Source organism: Balaenoptera ricei, chromosome 7 (assembly GCF_028023285.1).
Source record: "Balaenoptera ricei isolate mBalRic1 chromosome 7, mBalRic1.hap2, whole genome shotgun sequence".
NCBI lineage: Eukaryota > Metazoa > Chordata > Mammalia > Artiodactyla > Balaenopteridae > Balaenoptera > Balaenoptera ricei.
In genome coordinates this window covers 54,289,244-54,310,028 of record NC_082645.1, presented here as the reverse complement: position 1 = coordinate 54,310,028, position 20,785 = coordinate 54,289,244, and the positions used below count along the sequence as shown (strand labels likewise).

The following is a 20,785-nucleotide window of genomic DNA, read 5'->3' as shown; positions in this document are numbered from 1 at the left end:
TATGTGTTGCTTAGCCTAACACACATATTTAGTACTATATGTAATGCTATAGTTCCCATCCCTGGGGTCATGTTAATCTCAGAGAATTTGTATCATAGCACCTTTAGTTTTAAACCTTTTTTAAAATTTTTAGTTGAGATGAGATTCAGAAATGGAAGCTACTTAGGAAGGTTTGCTTCTCAAGAAGGAGGAAACATAAAGCACATGTTTTCAAAGCATTCAGTATGAGTTTTATCTTCTTTTCTAAAATATGTTTCTATTATACAGACCATTCTGACACATAGTTTTTATGAGATCTTAAAAAGTCAAGTCTAATTATGTCTTGTTCTTCCCCCACCCTCACTCAGTGTCTAAGACAACTGACAGCACGATGTCTTTTTTTACCTTAATTCACCAAATATTTACTGAGTCTTTTTTTATGTCAGGAGACAGAAGAGGCAATGTGCACACAGACACACACACACACACACACACACACACACACACACACACACAAATGACAGAATTCCTAACTAGCTTAGAGTCTAAGTGGAGAAGATAGAACAAAATGGTAGCTATATTAGACTTGTTTGTATTCAGTAATGACATATGTAAAGAGTTGAAGCAATATTCTCATAATTTAATCATTTATGTTTATAAACAGGAATACACTTAATGAGAACTCAGTTTTGAGTTAATGGTTAGATCAATGCCCATCTAAAACTACTATTCATATAAATAAAAATACAAAACATCTGGCATGCCATGTTTCACCTTAGGCCTCCTGTGTTTCTTTAGTAGGTACAGAAATTCAAAATGCTTACGTATATTTAGTGATGAAATATGAAAAGAAAGTATTTGAAGAAGTACCCATAATCCCTTGAATGATTATTTCAGGTACTTACTGACTGATATGTTAATCATGTTATTATTTATAATAATAATAAATAATATATAAACATTTAAAATTTAAAGTTAAAAGTGCTATCTAATAAATTAATCATGTTAAACTCTGAGATTAATATGACCCCAGGAATGGGAACAACAATACTGAATGTGATTCAAATAAAGGAAGAGGATCAACTAGCCAATACATTCCCACTACTCCCATCTAGAGGTAAAAGAGTAGACACTTTAAATGCTTTGAGTTCACAAAAAAGGAAAAGAAAAAGACTTTTGTCCTAGATTTAGAAGGAAAAAATATCACTAGTTTGTTCACAATCACAAGTGGGAGGAATGAACCTATGGATGGAATTGGAATAGTAATCAGACCAAGAACCACCACTTAGAGAACATTTGCTTTTCAAGTGTAGAAGATATTTTTAAGAGAGCAGTTGTTCCCTGAAATGAAGCTAATCTCAACAGAGTGTTTAAAAAAAGACTCTTCAGAAGATGTGCCAAACCACACTTTTCTAGTCTTCATGCATAAGCTAACATATTGCTTTATACTATTTAAAATTGTCATTATTAAGTAAACTCTCTTGTAGTAAAACACAATGAAATGACCAGAAGACATCATTTTCACGTATAGTTAATAGTCTTAAATAGCAACATTTGTATCACAGTCAACTGTTTTCCGAAGTTGTATGTTCTAAATAATGCCTGGCTTTGTTTAAACAGGCAGTTGCAGCAGCAGCAGCTGCTTCAAGAGATTTCAGTGGAATCGGTGGGTTAGGAGAGCTCTTGGAAAGCTCCTCAGAAGCATCAAAATTAAGCTCGAAAAGTGCTAAGGAGTGGAGGAACCGAAGAAAGAAAAGAAGGCAGAGGGAGCATCTTGAAGGAAACAACAAAGGAGCGGGAAACAGGTTTCCCAAATCTGAATCTGAGGACAGTGTCAAAAGAAGAAGCTTCCTTTTCTCCATGGATGGAAATCGACTGACTAGTGACAAGAAATTCTACTCCCCTCATCAGGTATGGTTTTCTACTAAGTGCTCCAGTTTGTTTTGTCATTGCTGTATTTTGGTATAATTTTTGTAATATCTGATTTAAATGAGGGATGGGGAACTAACATGTAATACAATTATTTAAATTTATACCCTAAATTGTCTTTAAAAGGGACTTTTATTAAACCATTAATAACTTTTATTTTAAGGTAATCAGTTTTAAGCATTGCACTATTTTGAGACCATTTTCTTAATCAGCTTTTTTGGGAGGTAGGGGGAGTGAAAACTGTCTATCAGACTTTTTTCTTCAGGGAGACAGTTTTGTAATCCCTTGTTTACCTTTTCCATTTTGAGACCTCAAATGAACCTACTTTTCTTGCATATGGGTTTCTGCCTTTATTATCTGAGGTTGTGATGCAAGATATGTATGAATTTCGAAAAGAAATGTCTCTGGATTTTTGCTTTTATATTTTTTTTTATTAAATTTATTTTATTTATTTATTTATTTATTTTTGGCTGCATTGGGTCTTTATTGCCACGTGTGGGCTTTCTCTTGTTGCGGCGAGCGAGAGCTGCTCTTCATTATGGCGCGTGGGCTTCTCATTGCAGTGGCTTCTCTTGTTGCGGAGCTCGGGCTCTAGGCACACGGGCTTCAGTAGTTGTGGCATGCGGGCTCAGTAGTTGTGGTGCACCAGCTTAGCTGCTCCGCAGCATGTGGGATCTTCCTGGACCAGGGCTCGAACCCGTGTCCCCTGCATTGGCAGGCAGACTCCCAACCACTGTGCCACCAGGGAAGCCCTGCTTTCATCTTTTGATATGAGAACCATACTGTCATGAGCTTCCATTATGCTGATATGGTGTCATGCCTTGATACATTAGAATGAAGTTATGACCTAAACGCTCTCAAAGAGAACTAAATTAAAGAGTCTATTTTAGCTCTGATTTAATGCCAAGTACCCAATTCTTCAGCATATTTTCAAGTCAAAGAGGGAAAATAGTTTCAACTCTTTGTTTATAAGTTTTATCAGTTGCATAATGAAGGGTAAATAGTTATGAAATCTGTGATAAGTACAATTATGGCTTTGAACCCTATCTGGTTACATTAGAATTTCACGGGCTATGAATTATTAACTCTTCTAATTATATTAATCTGGGTCAGAATTATGTCCTAAAGATAATGCTTTGAGAGACACGCTATATAATTAAGTTAAATCAAAAAACTACATCATCCAAGGGGTCTTATAAAGAACAAATATTTTTGAGAAAATGGAGTGATAAGCACAAAATTCAGTATAGTGTTTGGCTCTTGGCTGAGAGGAAAATGCATATGCTAGTTAACAATGGGTGTTTATTTTATAGTTTATACTGAATATGTAAGTAAGAATTTTAAAAAGAAATAAACTCTATATTAATAACTTATAACTTGAATTCTCATATTAGGACAAAATATATATGCACACACAAAAATTTATAAGACAAAAACCATTTCCCTACAGATAATGCCAGTATCAAGAGATCCAACTATTACCTTGCATAGTACTAATATAAAGTATGGTATTACATGAGTATAATACATTTGGGATTAACTTGAAGCTCAATAGGCCAAGTTAATTTCTCAGATTAGATTTTTTGGCTTAAACATCACTCCTGATATTTTAGCATTATTAAGACTGTTAGGAGTCATTAAGATTAGGAATATTTGACATTATAGCATAATGATTGAAGGCTTATGTTCATATCTCCACTCCAAATTAGTTCTGTGACCTTGTTCGAGTCACTTGTACTTTGCAAAATTTCTGTAAAATGGGGTAATAATGTCTACCTTAAAGAGCTGTGGGTTCTTAAAGAGTTCTATATATTAAGCAATATATAGAAACCCTATGTGACAAAGAGTAGAGCTCTTATTAAGTTAAAATGGGTCATTGAATTACAAATTAGGGAAACTAAAAATTTTTGAGTAGTTTCAGTTATCACAAATGTATACACATAGTAGTAATAATTACATGAACATATTTAGGTGTTTTGAAAATAGCACTATTTCCATCACTGTTTCATCATATAATGCTCAAATAAAAGCTTGTGGATTAGTTCACTCAGCCAAAAGCTTGTGGATTAGTTCACTCAGCCAATCCACACTGATCACCTACTATGTGGAAGAAATAGTTCTAGAAAAAAATCTCAATGAACAAAACAATATAATTCACTGACCTCATGGAACTTTATACTAAAGGAAGAGATAGACAATAAACAAGATAAGTAAGTTATAGACTATGTCAGAAAGTGATAAGTGCTATGGAAAAAAAAATAAAGTGGGAAAAGGGGATTAGGAACACTAACCGGTGGTAAAAAAAAAAAAATTTAAATAGGGTGGGTTGGGAAGCCCTCACTGTAAAGGAGAAATCTCAGCAAAGATTTCGAGGAGTCAAGGGGAGAGGCTATCTCATCAAAGAGCATTTCAGGCTCACTGAAGAGCAAGTGTAAGGCCCTGATGTGGTAATATGCCCGGAATGTTCAAGAAGCAGCTGGAAGGCCTCTGTTGAGTGAACCACAGAGAGGGAACAGCAAAGGGAAGTTAGCTGAAAGCCAGAGTTTAAATACTAAAAACATAATTGGCATATACATACGTTATATGTAGTTCATTTCATATTTGTAAATAGAGAGATAGCGACATATGTAGATAGGGAGGTAGGTAGATAGGGGGAGAGAGAAAGAGATGATAGGATGATAGATAGATAGATGAAATAGATAGATAGTAGATGTTGCAAAAGAAAAAGAAATAGCCTATTAGCATTGATAGTTACATATCCCAGTAAAGACAGGCAGAGAGCATCACCACAACTCACAAGCAATAATATACCAGAAGCACTTTACAGTGTCTGGTTGTGTAAACAAGCTCTCTAAAAGGAAAGAGAATCAGTGGAGGTAGTGGGGATAGGAGGCATAAGATGGACATGGCATAATGTTCAACACAAATATATCTTCTAACAATGTTAAGGCCAAGAAGCCATAAATAATGGGTACCCTGTCCTCTACTAACAAAAACTTTAGATGTTATTTTATATTTATTATATTATTTTATTCTTAAATAGATAATACGTGTTCCTAGAAAACATGAAAAAGTACTTAAAGGCATACAATGGAAAGTGAATCCCCTCAAAGATTTTATCTATGTTGTCTGGACATGAGGAGAGTATTTTAAACCAGAAGCTTTATAGCTAGAACCAAGTGTAGTTGTTGACTTATTGAAAACATTGATAAGCTACATATATTTAACTTGAAATGCTATTAAGTGAGTATTTCCAACAAATTCTCACTTCACATGCTTCTACTAGAATATCTTCAAATTCCCTGCATCTTCCATTTTGACATCCCAGTCCACTTCAGGTTCAGTCCCTACATGCAGGATTGTGCCTTACACACCGAAATTCTTCTATTTTCCCTTTTGTTACTGAAAATTAAGAAAAAGGGTTCAGATTTACCTTCTTGGAACAAGGCAAAACAAAATAATAAAGATGCCTGGAATTTATATTTTGGCATGCCTGAGGCAAAGAAAGATGGCCTTTAGGTCCTTAAAGCATAAAAGCTTGTTTTCCATAGAAAAAGGGCTGCCACAGCTGTGGGTATTCCCTCCACTCTGCTGCATCTTCTAGTGTGTTATTTTTGGTTTATTTTCTCTCAATACTATTTTTGCTATCTTCTTTTCTCAGTCTCTGTTGCCTTGAAAGCTGTGCTCACACCCATTATTATACTTTCCAAAGAGTGAATAGAAGTTTCAAATAAACCCAAGGATCTGGAACGCCTTTGAAAACACCCTGACATAAAAACATGCAAATTAAAGGCATGTACCAGATACGTTATGGATGTACACACATACCACATACTCCCAACCAATACTGTGTATACAGATTTTCAGTTTCCAAAGACAGTATTCTAACACAGGTACATTAAGATGATTGTATTGAACCATCCTAGGAATTAGTGTAAGACAAAGTTGGTATTCTTCTGAGTGTAGGGTGAGGTCCACCTACATTAGAATTACCTAGAATGTATGTTGAATACTCAGATTCCAGAGTCCTACCCCCTGCTTACTGAATCCCAATTCCAAAAAGCTGGGACCTAAAAAAACACACTAAGGTTTCAAATATGAGTCTGAACATACAAATATTATATTGATAATTTAAATTGAGTCTGAAGAGATTAAAAACATTACCATTCCTTATTACTGAGGGCTGAATTAATGTCTTCACAATGTCTAATTTCTTGATCACTTTGATGACTGGAAAATCAGCCTAACTACCGTCTGACATTGGGTAAACAAACCTGCTGCATGAACTATCACATACACACAGTCTTAGGCTGGATAAGCTGGGCAGTCAATAATTCCTGTGACTGTTTCTAACCAAATCCAAAGCAATAGCACATTTCTCAATGAATAGTATCTTTCCAGAACATCACTGAGACACAGGGCAAAAAGATTATTCTAGTGCTTTGCAGGCAGGGAAAAGCCATAAAAATAAAACTAAAAATGGAGCCTAAGAAAATCAGCATGACCTAATTAGGCAGAGGGACCAAAAATAAATTTGAGGGGGTCTGCCTTTCTTACGTTTTTTTCCACTAGAATTATTTTCTTTGGTTTTACACCGAAGCTTGGAGGAAGAAAGGGAAAGTCCAGGCATGTTTCCTGCTGGCATATGGATATGTATGCATATGTATGTGTATGTATGTATATATGTTACCCTGGCTATGCAGAGAGATAGAACAGGCCATGAGAAACCGCTGGGGGTGGGAGGGGAATATTGGAAATGTCATTGTTAATGAGGAAGGTAGCAAACAAAGATTCTGCAGGAGAATAGAGATGTTTTTGAAAACTCACCAAGGCTAAAGTAAACACAGAATTATTTGGTGCTGCTGATTTAAAGTCCATTGAAAAAGTGAAAGAAGGGGCTTCATGCTAAATCCTCATTTTCCAGTACCAGAAACTGTTTGCTTGATTTATTCACAAACAAATATAGTTTTAAAAGTTTCTGAATCATCCAGTTCCTTTTAATAAAATTAAATTGAGATTAGAAGGATAAGCTGTCTTCTACATCACCCTTATTGGTAAAGTCATGTATAAATGTGTTACTTTTTTAAGGCAGTGTTAAATTTTAAGTAAGAATAGTAATTTATACAGCAATTTAGGCATTCTCTCTGTTGTGTTTGCTATGACATATATTCTCTCCAAACAGGTGAATCATTAGTAGCCATTTGGGAAACTGTTAGCAAATTTAGAAGATAGCATCATAGGTTACGTTTTGTGACTTTTATGCCCATGTGGATAGAGACAAGCAAGTCCAGAAAAAAAAGAGTAATTTCCTTTTAGAACTCAAAATTGGAGAATGGAGAGATAATGGTTTTGTTTTTAAATCATTATCCAAAAGTAACATATTTGGTACAAATATTTTAAATTTAAGCCAACAGTCTCACTTGAACCATAACTTGTTTTCCAAATTGTGTGCCCTTTCAGACCATAGCATTTAGGAGTGAAAGCCACCTACCAAAAAGAATCATTTGTCCTCTCCAGCATCAGGTTCTGCTCCTAGAACATTACGGTAACAAAATCCACCTCACAGTACTAGAGTGAAGATTAACGGAAGTGGTCATGCACTTAGTAAATTGCATATCAGAATTCTTAATCAGAAAAACTACTCTTTTATACTTAAATTTGCATTGTGGTCTTTAGTAAAAATATCAAAACATATGTGTTCTCTGTAAACTTGATTACCTGTGTTTAAGAGCAAGACTATTCGAACCCAAAAGCAAATAGATTCTGTAATATTAAGACTTTTATTATATAGTTGTGTCCCCCATCCCAATTCTTTTCTTCCTTGCTCTCTCCTCAGTCTCTATTAAGTATCCGTGGCTCCCTGTTTTCCCCACGACGCAATAGCAAAACAAGTATTTTCAGCTTCAGAGGTCGGGCAAAGGATATTGGTTCTGAAAATGACTTTGCTGATGATGAACACAGTACATTTGAAGACAGCGAGAGCAGGAGAGACTCACTGTTTGTGCCATACAGACACGGAGAGCGACGCAACAGTAACGTTAGTCAGGCCAGTATGTCATCCAGGATGGTGCCAGGGCTTCCAGCAAATGGGAAGATGCACAGCACTGTGGATTGCAATGGTGTGGTTTCCTTGGTGGGTGGACCATCAGCTCTAACCTCACCTACTGGACAACTTCCGCCAGAGGTGATAATAGATAATAAATTAGCTCTACTGACATTATACACCAATTTAAAATAACCAAGGCCTGGGCATTTTAGCCTGTTATACCATCCTGCTTCCCCAAAATCAAAGTCCTTAAAAATAATATATGATTTATTGAATGGAAAACAATAGGATCTTTAGAACCAACTGAATTGTGTGGGACCATTAACTTTGAAATGCTTTAGGTTAAAAGAGCCCAGTTTTTAGAGACTGGGATGAAACTCGTATCTGCAAATTCAGTAGACCTACCAGCACAAAATAATGGGCACTTTGACAACCAATTTGCTATTATAGATGTTTGTCGACCCAGAATTGTATAATAATCTATTCATATTCTGGAAATTTCATATACTTAAAATTAAATATTGTAATGACCAATATATTGATAATGGGCACTTTTCATACAACTGTCAATATTACAGTGACTCTAAAATGTTTTGATGTCTATTAAATGACTCTAAAGTGTTTTGATTTCTTATAGGATGGCATATAGAAATAATTAAAGAAATCTCAGGAAAGCACACACATTTCATTGTACATCTGTGTTTGTGCATGGAAAAAAATTGGCCCATATATGTCAATATTTTCAATATAGCCTCAAAGATAATAATTCAGCCTTAAGACTATATAATACTATTATTTGTTTTGGGGGAAGATTGATCTGATTATTAATCATTGAGATAAGTTAAAATACCTTGCATTTGAATGAAATGGAATAATATATGACTTTGGCAGGCTTATGAAAATTTTCCCTGAAAATTCCAACAGGTAAACTAAAATATTTCTGCAACATAACTGCCTTATATAATTGCATCCAACTGGTAAATTCTTGTTTTAACCCTTCAGGGTATCACCTGTGATTGTTTTAAGTATTTATAACTAAATAACAAATTTAGTATTTTACTATTACTTGAAAACTGTTACTTGGGAAAACTGCATGTAGCATGCCTTTCCATAGAAATGCTATGTTGTGTTGTATTATTCATTGAAAAGTGTGGTTTGAGCCAGCAGTGTTTGGTTTGCAGGGTACCACCACTGAAACAGAAATCAGAAAGAGAAGGCTAAGTTCTTACCAGATTTCAATGGAGATGCTAGAGGATTCCTCCGGAAGACAAAGAGCCATGAGCATAGCCAGCATCCTGACTAACACAATGGAGGGTAAGAAGAAGGTCATGGGATAGTCAGCTTCCTATGATTATATACTTTATGGAACTATTACTTATTCCCATAGAATTACGCAAGTCAGTTACCCAAGATCAAAACTGTATAATAGACCTAAGTAGATAATATATGGAATACACTATTATCACATTGATTACAAAAATTAATATTGTCCTTATTTCTTTTTGATTCTGGTTCTCATCTGAAGAGTGATATTTCACCACTTGATACCTCATCAGTGAGGATTTATCCTTATGTTATATTATCCTTAAGCAATTAGAGTAAAAACTTGCCTTTTTAAGTTTTGGTGTGTAGAAGCACAAGGAAACATCTCTTTCAAGCTTCAATCTGTTGTCCAGGCATGGAGGTAGTGATGGGTTGGGGAGGCATATGAGTTGGAGAAATCAAAACCTGTGCTCCACTTCGACAGGGACACTAAAAAAAGATTTTTTCCTCCATCTTCCAAATACACAGAAACCATTACGTTCCTCCAATGAACAGCTGACACAAATATTTGTTGATTTTGATACACAGGAATGGGCAGCAACTATTACTTCCTTGTTCATTCATTAAGTCCCCATTTCTTCAAGTTTGGAGGAATATTATATTAGTACTGCTATTTTATAAATCATTTATAAGTCATATCTAATATGAATTCTTTAGAAAACTTCAATTACATTTTGTATCTTATCCCACTGGTGTACTGGATATACAAATGGGCATATAATAATTATAATAGGTTTCACCCATTAAATTACTAGTGCCTTTTTAATATATTAAGCTAAAATTCTGAAAAATATGAGTAACTATGAATAACAGAACTAGATTTGGGTCTAAATCTATATTAAAAAGAAGGACATACTACATTCTCAGTGTGTGGAAGATCAGTGCTGATGTGGAGACAGAGAGAGGAAAGAATGGGTCACACATATTAATAAGGATCACAGCTTTAGACAGTATTCTTAAAAAGGTCTTTCAAAAGAAACAATAATTGTTTGATATATTTAATAGTTCTATAAAGCTTACTTTAAAATTCTGTTTTGATGAAGAAAATATAGCAATTTAATGACCCATTACCTATTTAATAGGTAATTAAGTTAGACACAAAATATTAAATTCAAAGAATTTATTTTCTGTTTAATTAAAGGAGAAAGTCTATTTACTTGACATTTTTAATGAATATATTGTGAAAATATTTAATGGGATTGTCTTCTCAAGTTTGTTAAACTAATATGAACTTCCAACCCCAAGCAGAAGCATCAATTTTATCAAATAATGTATAATCTACAACAACAATAATTTGTTTTTATTGTTATTTACTACTCTTACTCTTTATTGTTCCTCCAGAGCTTGAAGAATCTAGGCAGAAATGTCCACCATGCTGGTATAGATTTGCCAATGTGTTCTTGATCTGGGACTGCTGTGATCCGTGGTTAAAAGTAAAGCATCTTGTGAATTTAATTGTTATGGATCCATTTGTTGATCTTGCCATCACTATTTGCATTGTCTTAAATACCCTCTTCATGGCCATGGAGCACTACCCAATGACTGGTCAATTCAGTAGTGTGTTGACTGTAGGAAACCTGGTGAGTTCATCTGATGTTTACTTATTTACTTTGTCAGGGATGGGGCAGATAGACCAAAGAAGAAATCCATTTGTGCTGTGTGGAACCCCCAAATTATACCCTCTTTCTTCACAGGAAGAAATATCTAAAGGAATATTGAAGGTATTCTCAGTGATAAGGTCTAGAATTCTGGTATAAATGCTGACTATTGAGACCAACATCTGTGCTGACTGATCATGGTGTCTTACCCTTTGTAAACTTGTTAAAATCTTTACTGTCATTCTTGCTGGAATTATAGGTCCAGAGAAACAATGACGTCTAATTCTGGCTCCACAAGCATGCAGTTTTAGCACACATAGCTTCTGAAGAAATCATGTTCTTTGAAGGGAATACATAAGGATTGATTTCTGTGCAAAAGAGGGCATAGTTGTTTCAAATTGAACTTCTTAATAAAATGCTTCAGTAGAATTCACAGAAGAGAAGAAATAGTTGATAAAAATGCATTTGTAATTTAGCCACATTTTTGGTTCAAGTTACTTGGGCAGACATCTGTGTATGTGTATGCTGACATGTACATTTCCTCCTAAATGTACATGAAGAATCTGAAATGGATGAACAAGTAAGAAAAGAATTTACATAGTTTATTAATCAAGACCTTCTTTTTTGGCACAAGACAGAAACAGAACTCAAACTAGCTTAAGAGGAAAGTAAAAAGACTGACTCATGGAATGGAAAGAAAAAGATGAACTACCAAACCATATGAAGGGTAATTTTGCAATTGGGCTTCAGGATATCCTTTAACCAAGGGACTGGATATAGCCCAAACATTCATTGCATCTTTTATTTATTTATTTATTTTTGGCTGTGTTGGGTCTTCGTTTCTGTGCGAGGGCTTTCTCTAGTTGCGGCAAGCGGGGGCCACTCCTCATCGCGGTGCGCGGGCCTCTCACTATCGTGGCCTCTCTTGTTGCGGAGCACAGGCTCCAGACGCGCAGGCTCAGTAGGTGTGGCTCACGGGCTTAGTCGCTCCGTGGCATGTGGGATCTTCCCAGACCAGGGCTCGAACCCGTGTCCCCTGCATTAGCAGGCAGATTCTCAACCACTGCGCCACCAGGGAAGCCCTCATTGCATCTTTTGTCTGTAGGTCAGCAACATGATCAGCCATAGCTCACTGGTTTTACATCATGTAACCTCTGCACTGGAAAAAGACTGGATCTCTTTTTCAGTTCCAGCTCAGACTCTCGTGATAGGACTCTATTCGGCATAACCTGGGTCAGATGCTCACCTGTGGTTTCATCAACATGGGCGAGGGTGGAGTCATGTGAAAATGGCAGTCCTTAGGAATTACACAGGTGGAGGAACTATTCCCAACAGAAAGAAGAAAGCGAATACTGGGCAGACAGTTGCATAAATGTCTACTCCAATAAGAGAACTCAACTTCACTGCATTATAGAACACCCACCGGATTCTTGACACTTTCTTCGTCTTTGACACCTGTGATACTGATTTTTTGGTCTAATTTCTCCTTCATAGGAAGGAGATGATTTCTCCTTCATCTTTCCAATCACTCTATCTCTGCTTCCTTGTCTGGACTTCTCTTCTTTTGCCTATTAAGGCTATGTTTTTCACTCAATATTAATATGTACTCAACAACTCTAGGTATTATCTACAATTATGGTGTAAGTTGTGTTCCATTCCTGTATTTCCAACAGTTACGGATCATTGCTCCAGGATAACTTTAAACACAGTATGTGACATCTGAAATATCATCTTTCTCACAATTTACTGAAAGCCCTAAAAATCTCAGTTTAGTCTTGTATTACCTCTAGTAGTAGCCTTCCAACTTCAAAGAGCCTTCCAGCTTCAAAGATAGCCATTTGACTTACTTTCTCTTTATTTCTTATATATTTATACAATTTTATATGAAGACCCATTATTTCTTTTTTTCAAGGTATCAACTTTTTCACTCCTATAACTACTATTAAAATCATATTTCTAGTACTCTGCACTCAGTATGCTTTCATCTTGCTAAAGTATCTATTGCCTATATTTGTGGTTCAACACTCTTACCTGGTTTTCAAAACTCCCTATCTGATTCCATCCTTCCTATACCAGCTTATTTTCCTTTGGTTCCTAACCAACCACCACCAGCCTTATCAGAACAGCCTTGTCACTATAACACACAAATGTTTATATGCTTATATATGGGATAGTATTTCACTGTTCTCTACCTTCACATTTAAAGTATTCCAACTCAAATCACTTCATCTCAATTCTTCATATTCTTCAAGGTCCAACTGAAGCCTCATCTCCTCTGATACTCAGCCCATATCAAACACACTTTTTCTTAATTCCTAATGCATTTGTGAATAGAACATGGTTGAATATTAAACAAAATCTACTATAAATTACTCCATTGCAGAGCTCACATCCCATTTTTCTTTTGTGTCTTGCAGAGTGTTTACATGGTTGTAGCTCGATAAATAACCAACTGGTTGTTTCCTACCCAAAAAGGCATCATGCAGCATCTTTTCATAAAAGAACATGGGTTTGGAGTCAGGTGGAACTGGGTTTGACCTTACTAATAATGAAGCATCTGGACAAGTCTGATAAAAAATCTGAGTCTTTGTTTTCTATTATTGAAATGGATATAATAATACTCATCTCCCAGAGTTGTTGTGAAGGTCTAATGAGATAATGTGAAAACACGTAGCACTGTGCCTGGCATCTAGCGTGTGCTCAATAAACAATTTCCTTCCTCTTCTGTATGCTATTAACCTTTCTTTGAAATACTGACGGAAAATAGTTCTGCTCTAGCTGCTGTATTTTTCCCAGGATATTAGACAGTTAGGGAAGTTGAACAGTTAGGGAAAATTTTGGAAATTTGTCAGAGTGAAGCAGGAAACTGAGGTTTTATAGAATTTCAATGTTGAAGCAACTGAGTATGGAGGGACAGGATAAGAGACATTGGATTATAGGACAATCAAATGGAAAAGCACTAGACTAAAGCACCAAATCTGGGTCCAAATCCAGTTGTCCATGCTAAATATCTGGGTGGTCTTTAAAAAGTCACAAGTATTTCCTTCTCATGAGCACAGTGTGTTGGACTAGATGTCCCTCATTCTAAAATCTGTAACTTTGAGTAGTGATGGAGATAATGAAGTAGGGAAGTGGGTTTCTACCACTGGTTGACTGTTTGTGGTAGAACCATGCATAAGCTGAGCTTAGTGTTGGGAAAACAAGACTCTTGAAGACAGAGTGTAGATGACAAAGAACAGACTTAACTATTTCTAACCTTAGGAATAAGAGAATGTGTAAACTGACTGTTACTATTGGCTAAAAGCTCATTATTATTAGTAGTAATAATGTTGTATATCTGTAAAGTATTTCATAGTTTTGCATATCTTATTTTATACCCATAACAAGCTTTATAATAAATATTTATATATGAAAAATTATATATATATATATAGATATAGATATACACACACACATAGAGAAAAAGAGAGAATATGTTCCTTATAGCATGGGTACTTAGCTGAATTTGGATTTATATTATACTCCATAGATGGATGTTACATTGCATATTTTGTGGGGAGTTTACAGTTTGCTCATTAAAATAAATTTAAAATTTCTATGGACTAGTTTATTACTACTCAAATGACTGCATACTGCCTTACAAATAAGGACATCGAGTTTTTTGGCTGAACTGATAACAAAAGAATGTTCCATAAAAGAGTTGTGGAACTTCCAGTCTTTACTTAGATCAATGTGCCTTTTTGTTTCCTCTTTCTGGAGCATATAAAAATTACATCACTTCCTGTTGATTGGATTGATCAGATGTGAGTATCAAGAGACCTCAAATCTCTATTGAGTTTCTCTAAGATGCTCTGTTTTGCTTTTGTTTTTAAATTTTGTTTTAACCATTATAAAACCCATGCACTCATCTTAGGGATTCTATAAGCAAGGAATCTTCCATCAATCATAGTAGGTTAGATAACCTCTTCATCATACAAACATTTCCAACTAACCTGTAACTTTTTCTTCAGGGAATAGCGATAGAGATCTGTAGCTCCTACACTAATTATTTTTCTTACTATAACTCTCCTAACCAGTGATTAGAAGTCCATGATATCCCTTTATTCTGCTAGACCTAGATGGGAACTTAGAAAATGGTACCTGTTCTAAAAATCTTACAGGCTATTTGCAAATAAAAGTCTAAAGAAACATAATTAGCAAAATTATTTTAATTAAATGGTGTGGTGTAGGATATGAATTCAAAATCTCAGGAAAGGGGCATGATAACTTTTTGAAGGAAAAAAATGGCTCATTTATTGAAAGATAAAACCCATGGGAGCCAAATTCTAGACCTCACCTATGGAGCCTCTCGCATCAATGAAGAAGTGCTATTTGGCCATCTAACTCCTCTCCTAGTGTAATATAAAACTGCCTTCTCGCCTCTTTCTAACAACTACTAATAAAGCTCTTGTGTAAAAATAATTGTGTGTACACTACAGTTTGTAATAAAATTTGCTAAGCAATATAATACTGATAGAAATCCAAGAATGTTAAACACAGACCTGATGAATCATCTCACTATCCTCATTTGACAGATAAGATAAAAGAAAATCATAAATGTTAAATGATGTCCCACCATTTTTCTTTAAATATACTTCAATTTCATCCTCTAAAAAAGAATCAACAACAACAACAAATATTTAAAGATACAAATCCAAAAGGCATGGGGATGATAAAACTAAAACCATTAAAACAAGAAGCTAATAGTAATGGAGTGAACGGCGGCTACAGTTATGTCAAATTCACTACAAAAGAGTGGAATGTCAGTCTGGACAAGAAGAGGTTCTGTGGAGCAAACTGATCAATATTCAAACTTGAGCCTTTAGAACTAACATTTCTATCTTTTTAATGTATGTACCAACAGAACTTTCCTCTCTAAGTAAATACTCAGTAAGGAAACTTTCTTATCCCTGAACTGAGACTTTAAGCCCTAACATCTGATCATCCAAGCCCAGTGTGCCCCAAAACAAAATGCTCGAAATTTGTTTACTCTTGGTCCAGACTCCCAGGCTGATTCTCATCCCCATCTTTAGCACTTACACTTTTGCTGACTGTCCTGTGTCATCACATACAATAGGTTAGAAACTTTTCACTGAACTTATCTCCTCATTAAAGAAGCTGGCTTAGGAAGCCTATAGGTGTATTGCCCATTAGAAATTTATCAGCCTAAATGAATTAGGTTTATGCAATCTCAGTTTGTATATCCTAATTAGTACTGCATTTTCAAAGCCTAGTACAACGTCTAGTAAGTACTCAGCAATTTTTTATTAATGAATGAATGGCTACAGAAACATATAATCCAAAATTTCAAAAAACAAAAATCTTCTTCAGAAGACAAGATATATTATAATTAGGCTAAGTCCAAACAATAAACATTCAGTATGTTTTTATTAATTGTCTTAGTCTTAAAAATTCTTCATGATAAAGAAATTCAAAGGTAGCAGAATGTATGTTTATAAACCATACACGGATTTATGTACATAACCATATACATATCCAGGGGTTGCAGTTGTCTGTGTTCTTAGCATTTTTTGATGGAGTTTTAAAATTTTATAAACATAAGCATCATGATCAATAGCCTTAGTTGACCTTTGCTAGAATGAGAAAGATTTTTTCAAAACTCTTAATCACTGACAATGCTAAACTAGACTAAAATGTACCTAAAACAATCCCAATGATTTTTAGGGCCTAAATTGAAAGCATTTAAAGAGATAAATAGCTATGACATTAAACTGCAAATTGAAATTAAAATGTTATTTTTAAAGAGAATTTCATGCTGGGATTAAATTTTAGATGAAAGAATGTAAGTTTAAGGTATGGGTATTTAAAATGCAGGACATCATCTAGTCATTTCAGAATATCTGAAAAGTTCACCTTATGATTTTCTGTAGGAAGAGATATTTGTAGATCATTTACCTGGATTGTTTCTAACTCAATTTAACTAATATATTTCTATAATCAGGCTGTTTATTTCAAATAGTAGCTGCTCCTAAAACTTTATATAAGAAATAAAATTCATATAAATCAGAACTTATTTTACATTCATCAGGGAAAAAATACCCCAGGATAAGTCCTTCTATAAATGAAAAAAATCACTTTTTAATGTGCATTCCAGCATATCTGGATTTTCATGTACTAAGCTTGCTTGAATTACATTTTACTTCTATTTGAGTGAATGAATGATGAACTGAAGTTAAGCTTTTTTTTCTGGTATGAGTATTTCCCTTAGGTCTTTCTGTGATTGGGAAAATGAGATGTTAGCTGCAATTACACTTTGTAAGAGTAGAACAAGATTTCCTTTAATTAATATGATATTTTATTTTGACAAAGTTTATTTTATTTTGACAAAGTTCCTTAAAGGTAAAGGCTCATTTACCTTGGTAAGTGGTAAGCTTGACTTTATAGTCATAATATGCAGCTTTTACCTATAGTTAATTAATATAATTGCTTTCAAAGATTTTTCGCAAGAGTAATTTCATAGCTCTTCATGTCCTTGGGCATCTTAGCCTGTGGTTTTGAATTAAAAAAAAAACCATTTTCAAATAGACATTCATCTAGCCACTCAAATAATTTATTAAGCCTAACTGTGGGTGTATGCATACTGAGAATGTTCTCCTGATGCTTTCAATTAAATCTGCAGTTCCTTGCTCTGCTTATCCATTAACCTTAATTCTGAGGCATAAATCCAGAGATAATTATTATAAAACATTTGTGGCAAACTCACTCTTATTTCAGGAATGTTTATAAAATTATAGAAATAAGATGGTGTCCCTTAAAAAATAATAAAAATCAAGAACAAAATATGGTTTTTACCAACTTGAAGTAATTTTTGAGTGACTTCCAATAATACATAAATTGTTCTTAATGCAATACTTAAAAAAAATTGGTTATGATTATGGTAGAAGCATAGGGTACCAAAAAGGGCAATAATTCAGTAGCTATTATTTAGTATCAGATTTCAAATGTGGACAATGAAATGTTTTCCAATCAGCATTGTCTTGGAAATCTAGCAGATTCATTAACTAACACAAATCCACTTAAAATATTCCCCTGAAAAAAAATACTAAACTTGTATATCCACTTGTCACATTTCTTCACTTTAAATTTTAGATATTTTTACTCATAACTATTTAACCTTCCTTACAAATTCTTAGAGTGTCAAAACTTTTTCAATGCTTGTGAAGTACTGATCTCTATTTTACTTTAGGTCTTCACTGGAATCTTCACAGCAGAAATGGTCCTCAAGATCATTGCCATGGATCCATATTATTATTTCCAAGAGGGCTGGAATATCTTTGATGGAATTATTGTCAGCCTTAGTTTAATGGAACTTGGCCTGGCAAATGTGGAGGGACTGTCTGTACTGAGATCGTTCAGACTGGTATCTGCATAGACTATGTTTATATTCTATCTTTCATTGGCAAAATACTTATTTCAAAAATGAATCAATGTGTATAGTTTTTTACCTCTAATGATATTTTAAACTTAAACCAATATGTGTGATATTCTAAGAAAATATATAAATGTTCTCTTTAAAGCTGAGTGTGACTGTTTATCAAGAATGATGAAAAATGGTTGAAACACTTCATAATAATTAACTATGTAAGGCACATTTAAAAACACACATGTGCTTCTAAAATTATGTTTTAAATTCATTAAAAAAATTTTTTTGCTTTAAAGTCTATAAAGAAATATAAATAAAAACTTTACACCCAATTAATCTTATCTTTTTATCAACCTTACTTATATTAGTAGTAACTACTTTAAAGGAATATGTGGGAAAATATTTGATCCCATTAGCACTTCAGACAATGGTATAACAAATTTTTTTGAATTTAGCAAAAAAAATTATTTAAAAATATGCAAAATTTTATTGGAAATTAAGTAAAATGTGTATTTTTCAAATTGAAAAGAAGCTTTTCCTTAAGTTTATCAAATTAGTTTATTTTACTTTTATATTATAAATGTCCATTGAAAATATATAACTCATACTTTTAATATTTCTTTTTACTCTCTAAAATACAGTTGGAGGTGACATTAGCTTGCTAAATTCACAAATGTCTGTAATCAAAGTATTAATTTGTTTTCATGGATATATCTGTTGATGAATCAGAAATGTTTTATCATTTCTAAAATATTTTCCCTCTCTTATATTGCATTTAAATGATATTATGATTTGATTTACAATTCCAGTATTAGTAACACTTTTTTCTGGATTTGAATTTTAGTACAGTTTGAGATTTTATATTCCTCAGAGGTGGGACTACAATATAGTATCATACTGATAAAATGATGTCTAACTAACTTTTTAAATTATATTGTGACTACTACTAAGAGTATATTTTCACTTGATTACAGCTTCGAGTTTTCAAGCTGGCAAAATCCTGGCCCACCCTGAATATGCTAATTAAGATCATTGGCAATTCAGTGGGGGCTCTAGGTAACCTCACCTTGGTGTTGGCCATCATCGTCTTCATTTTTGCCGTGGTCGGCATGCAGCTCTTTGGTAAGAGCTACAAAGAATGTGTCTGCAAGATCTCTAGTGACTGTCAGCTCCCACGCTGGCACATGAATGACTTCTTCCACTCCTTCCTGATTGTGTTCCGAGTGCTGTGTGGAGAGTGGATAGAGACCATGTGGGACTGCATGGAGGTCGCCGGTCAAGCCATGTGCCTTATTGTTTTCATGTTGGTCATGGTCATTGGAAACCTTGTGGTACGTATGTATTACAAACGCTTATAATTAAGAACAAGATCAGACAGTGGCTAAGAAGGTGGCCTGATGCAGCAGACACATCTGGTTTTATCATCAACAACCTAGACTCAAATCCCAGCACTAGCACTCTGTGCATGGGCAAGTTGCTTAACTTCTCTCAGCCTAAAATTCCCCGACTATGAAACTGGAATAACAAAACTGAAATTTTATGGTTTATGTTAGGATTACATGAGGTATACCTGTGACAGTCCAGGGACAAAAATATTAGTTTTTAGTTTTCCTTCTTCAAAAAAAATGTTTTTATCAAGATTAACTTTGTCCTAATATTATTTTTTATGGCCTGAATTATTTTTTATTCTATTATTATTTTGATGAGATAATGATCTCCAGTAATTCTAAACAAAAAAGACTATTGAAACTGTATTGAAACTGTTCTTTACACATAGATAGTTCATATTGTTTGCTTACTCAGAGGCATAAGTTGCATATTACCAAATTTTGAAGGCAAATTTCAATGAAATAGTGCATTATATTTTAGCTATGTATTGTAATTATCCAAACAACTTGGAAATATATTCTTCCCTGAATTTGCTTTATTAAAGGAAAATAAATTATTGCGGTTTAAGTTATGCACATGTATAAACACTGACCAGATATAAAAGACTTACTTTTAGCTCTGACTTAAAAGCACTAATATAGAAGCACAATTTGTATGTTTATGTGTTTTAATGCTTACATTTTTCAATCATGTGTGGTCAGAGTGTTTCTTTACGCTATCATACTGAACCTTTCCTTTGAGAACTACATTTCAAATGAGATTGCTTAAAAGAATGTTTGTGGGATATCTGTGGACATGCAATTTTTTTCAGAATAGTAAATAAGGAAGCTCTAGATTCTGAACAAATCTGATATAAAAATAAGGCAACAAACTGGGGTTCTGGCTTAGCATGAGTCTTCCTACCATGTAACATTTTTTGAAACTCAGTAACTACATTTCAAGCTAAAAATATTCCTATAAATAAATTTTCTTTTGCATCAGCTATAATGAATTCTTCTATTATTCATATTTTATCAGTTAATTGGGTAATATTTTCCCCATGTATCCAAATGATACTCTGAGATTTCTTCATATTTTCTGCAAAAAAAAAAAAAAAAA

At 34.1% G+C, this 20,785-nt stretch overlaps 1 protein-coding gene across 12 annotated transcripts in view; it reads left to right on the top strand.

The window, feature by feature from the left end:
• Nucleotides 1-20,785, top strand: part of LOC132368518 (sodium channel protein type 3 subunit alpha) — an 83,570-nt gene that overhangs the window by 25,792 nt on the left and 36,993 nt on the right. For 2 of the 12 annotated variants that reach the window (XM_059927191.1, XM_059927192.1), the window contains exons 10-15: nucleotides 1,600-1,890; nucleotides 7,745-7,945; nucleotides 9,136-9,268; nucleotides 10,619-10,857; nucleotides 18,122-18,295; nucleotides 19,273-19,629. In XM_059927191.1, coding sequence (XP_059783174.1) covers nucleotides 1,600-1,890; nucleotides 7,745-7,945; nucleotides 9,136-9,268; nucleotides 10,619-10,857; nucleotides 18,122-18,295; nucleotides 19,273-19,629 — 1,395 coding nt within the window. Of the gene's footprint in view, nucleotides 1-1,599; nucleotides 1,891-7,744; nucleotides 8,106-9,112; nucleotides 9,269-10,618; nucleotides 10,858-18,121; nucleotides 18,296-19,272; nucleotides 19,630-20,785 lie in introns of all 12 variants that reach the window. The other 10 variants (XM_059927184.1, XM_059927185.1, XM_059927181.1 and 7 more) reach the window with 7 other exon arrangements.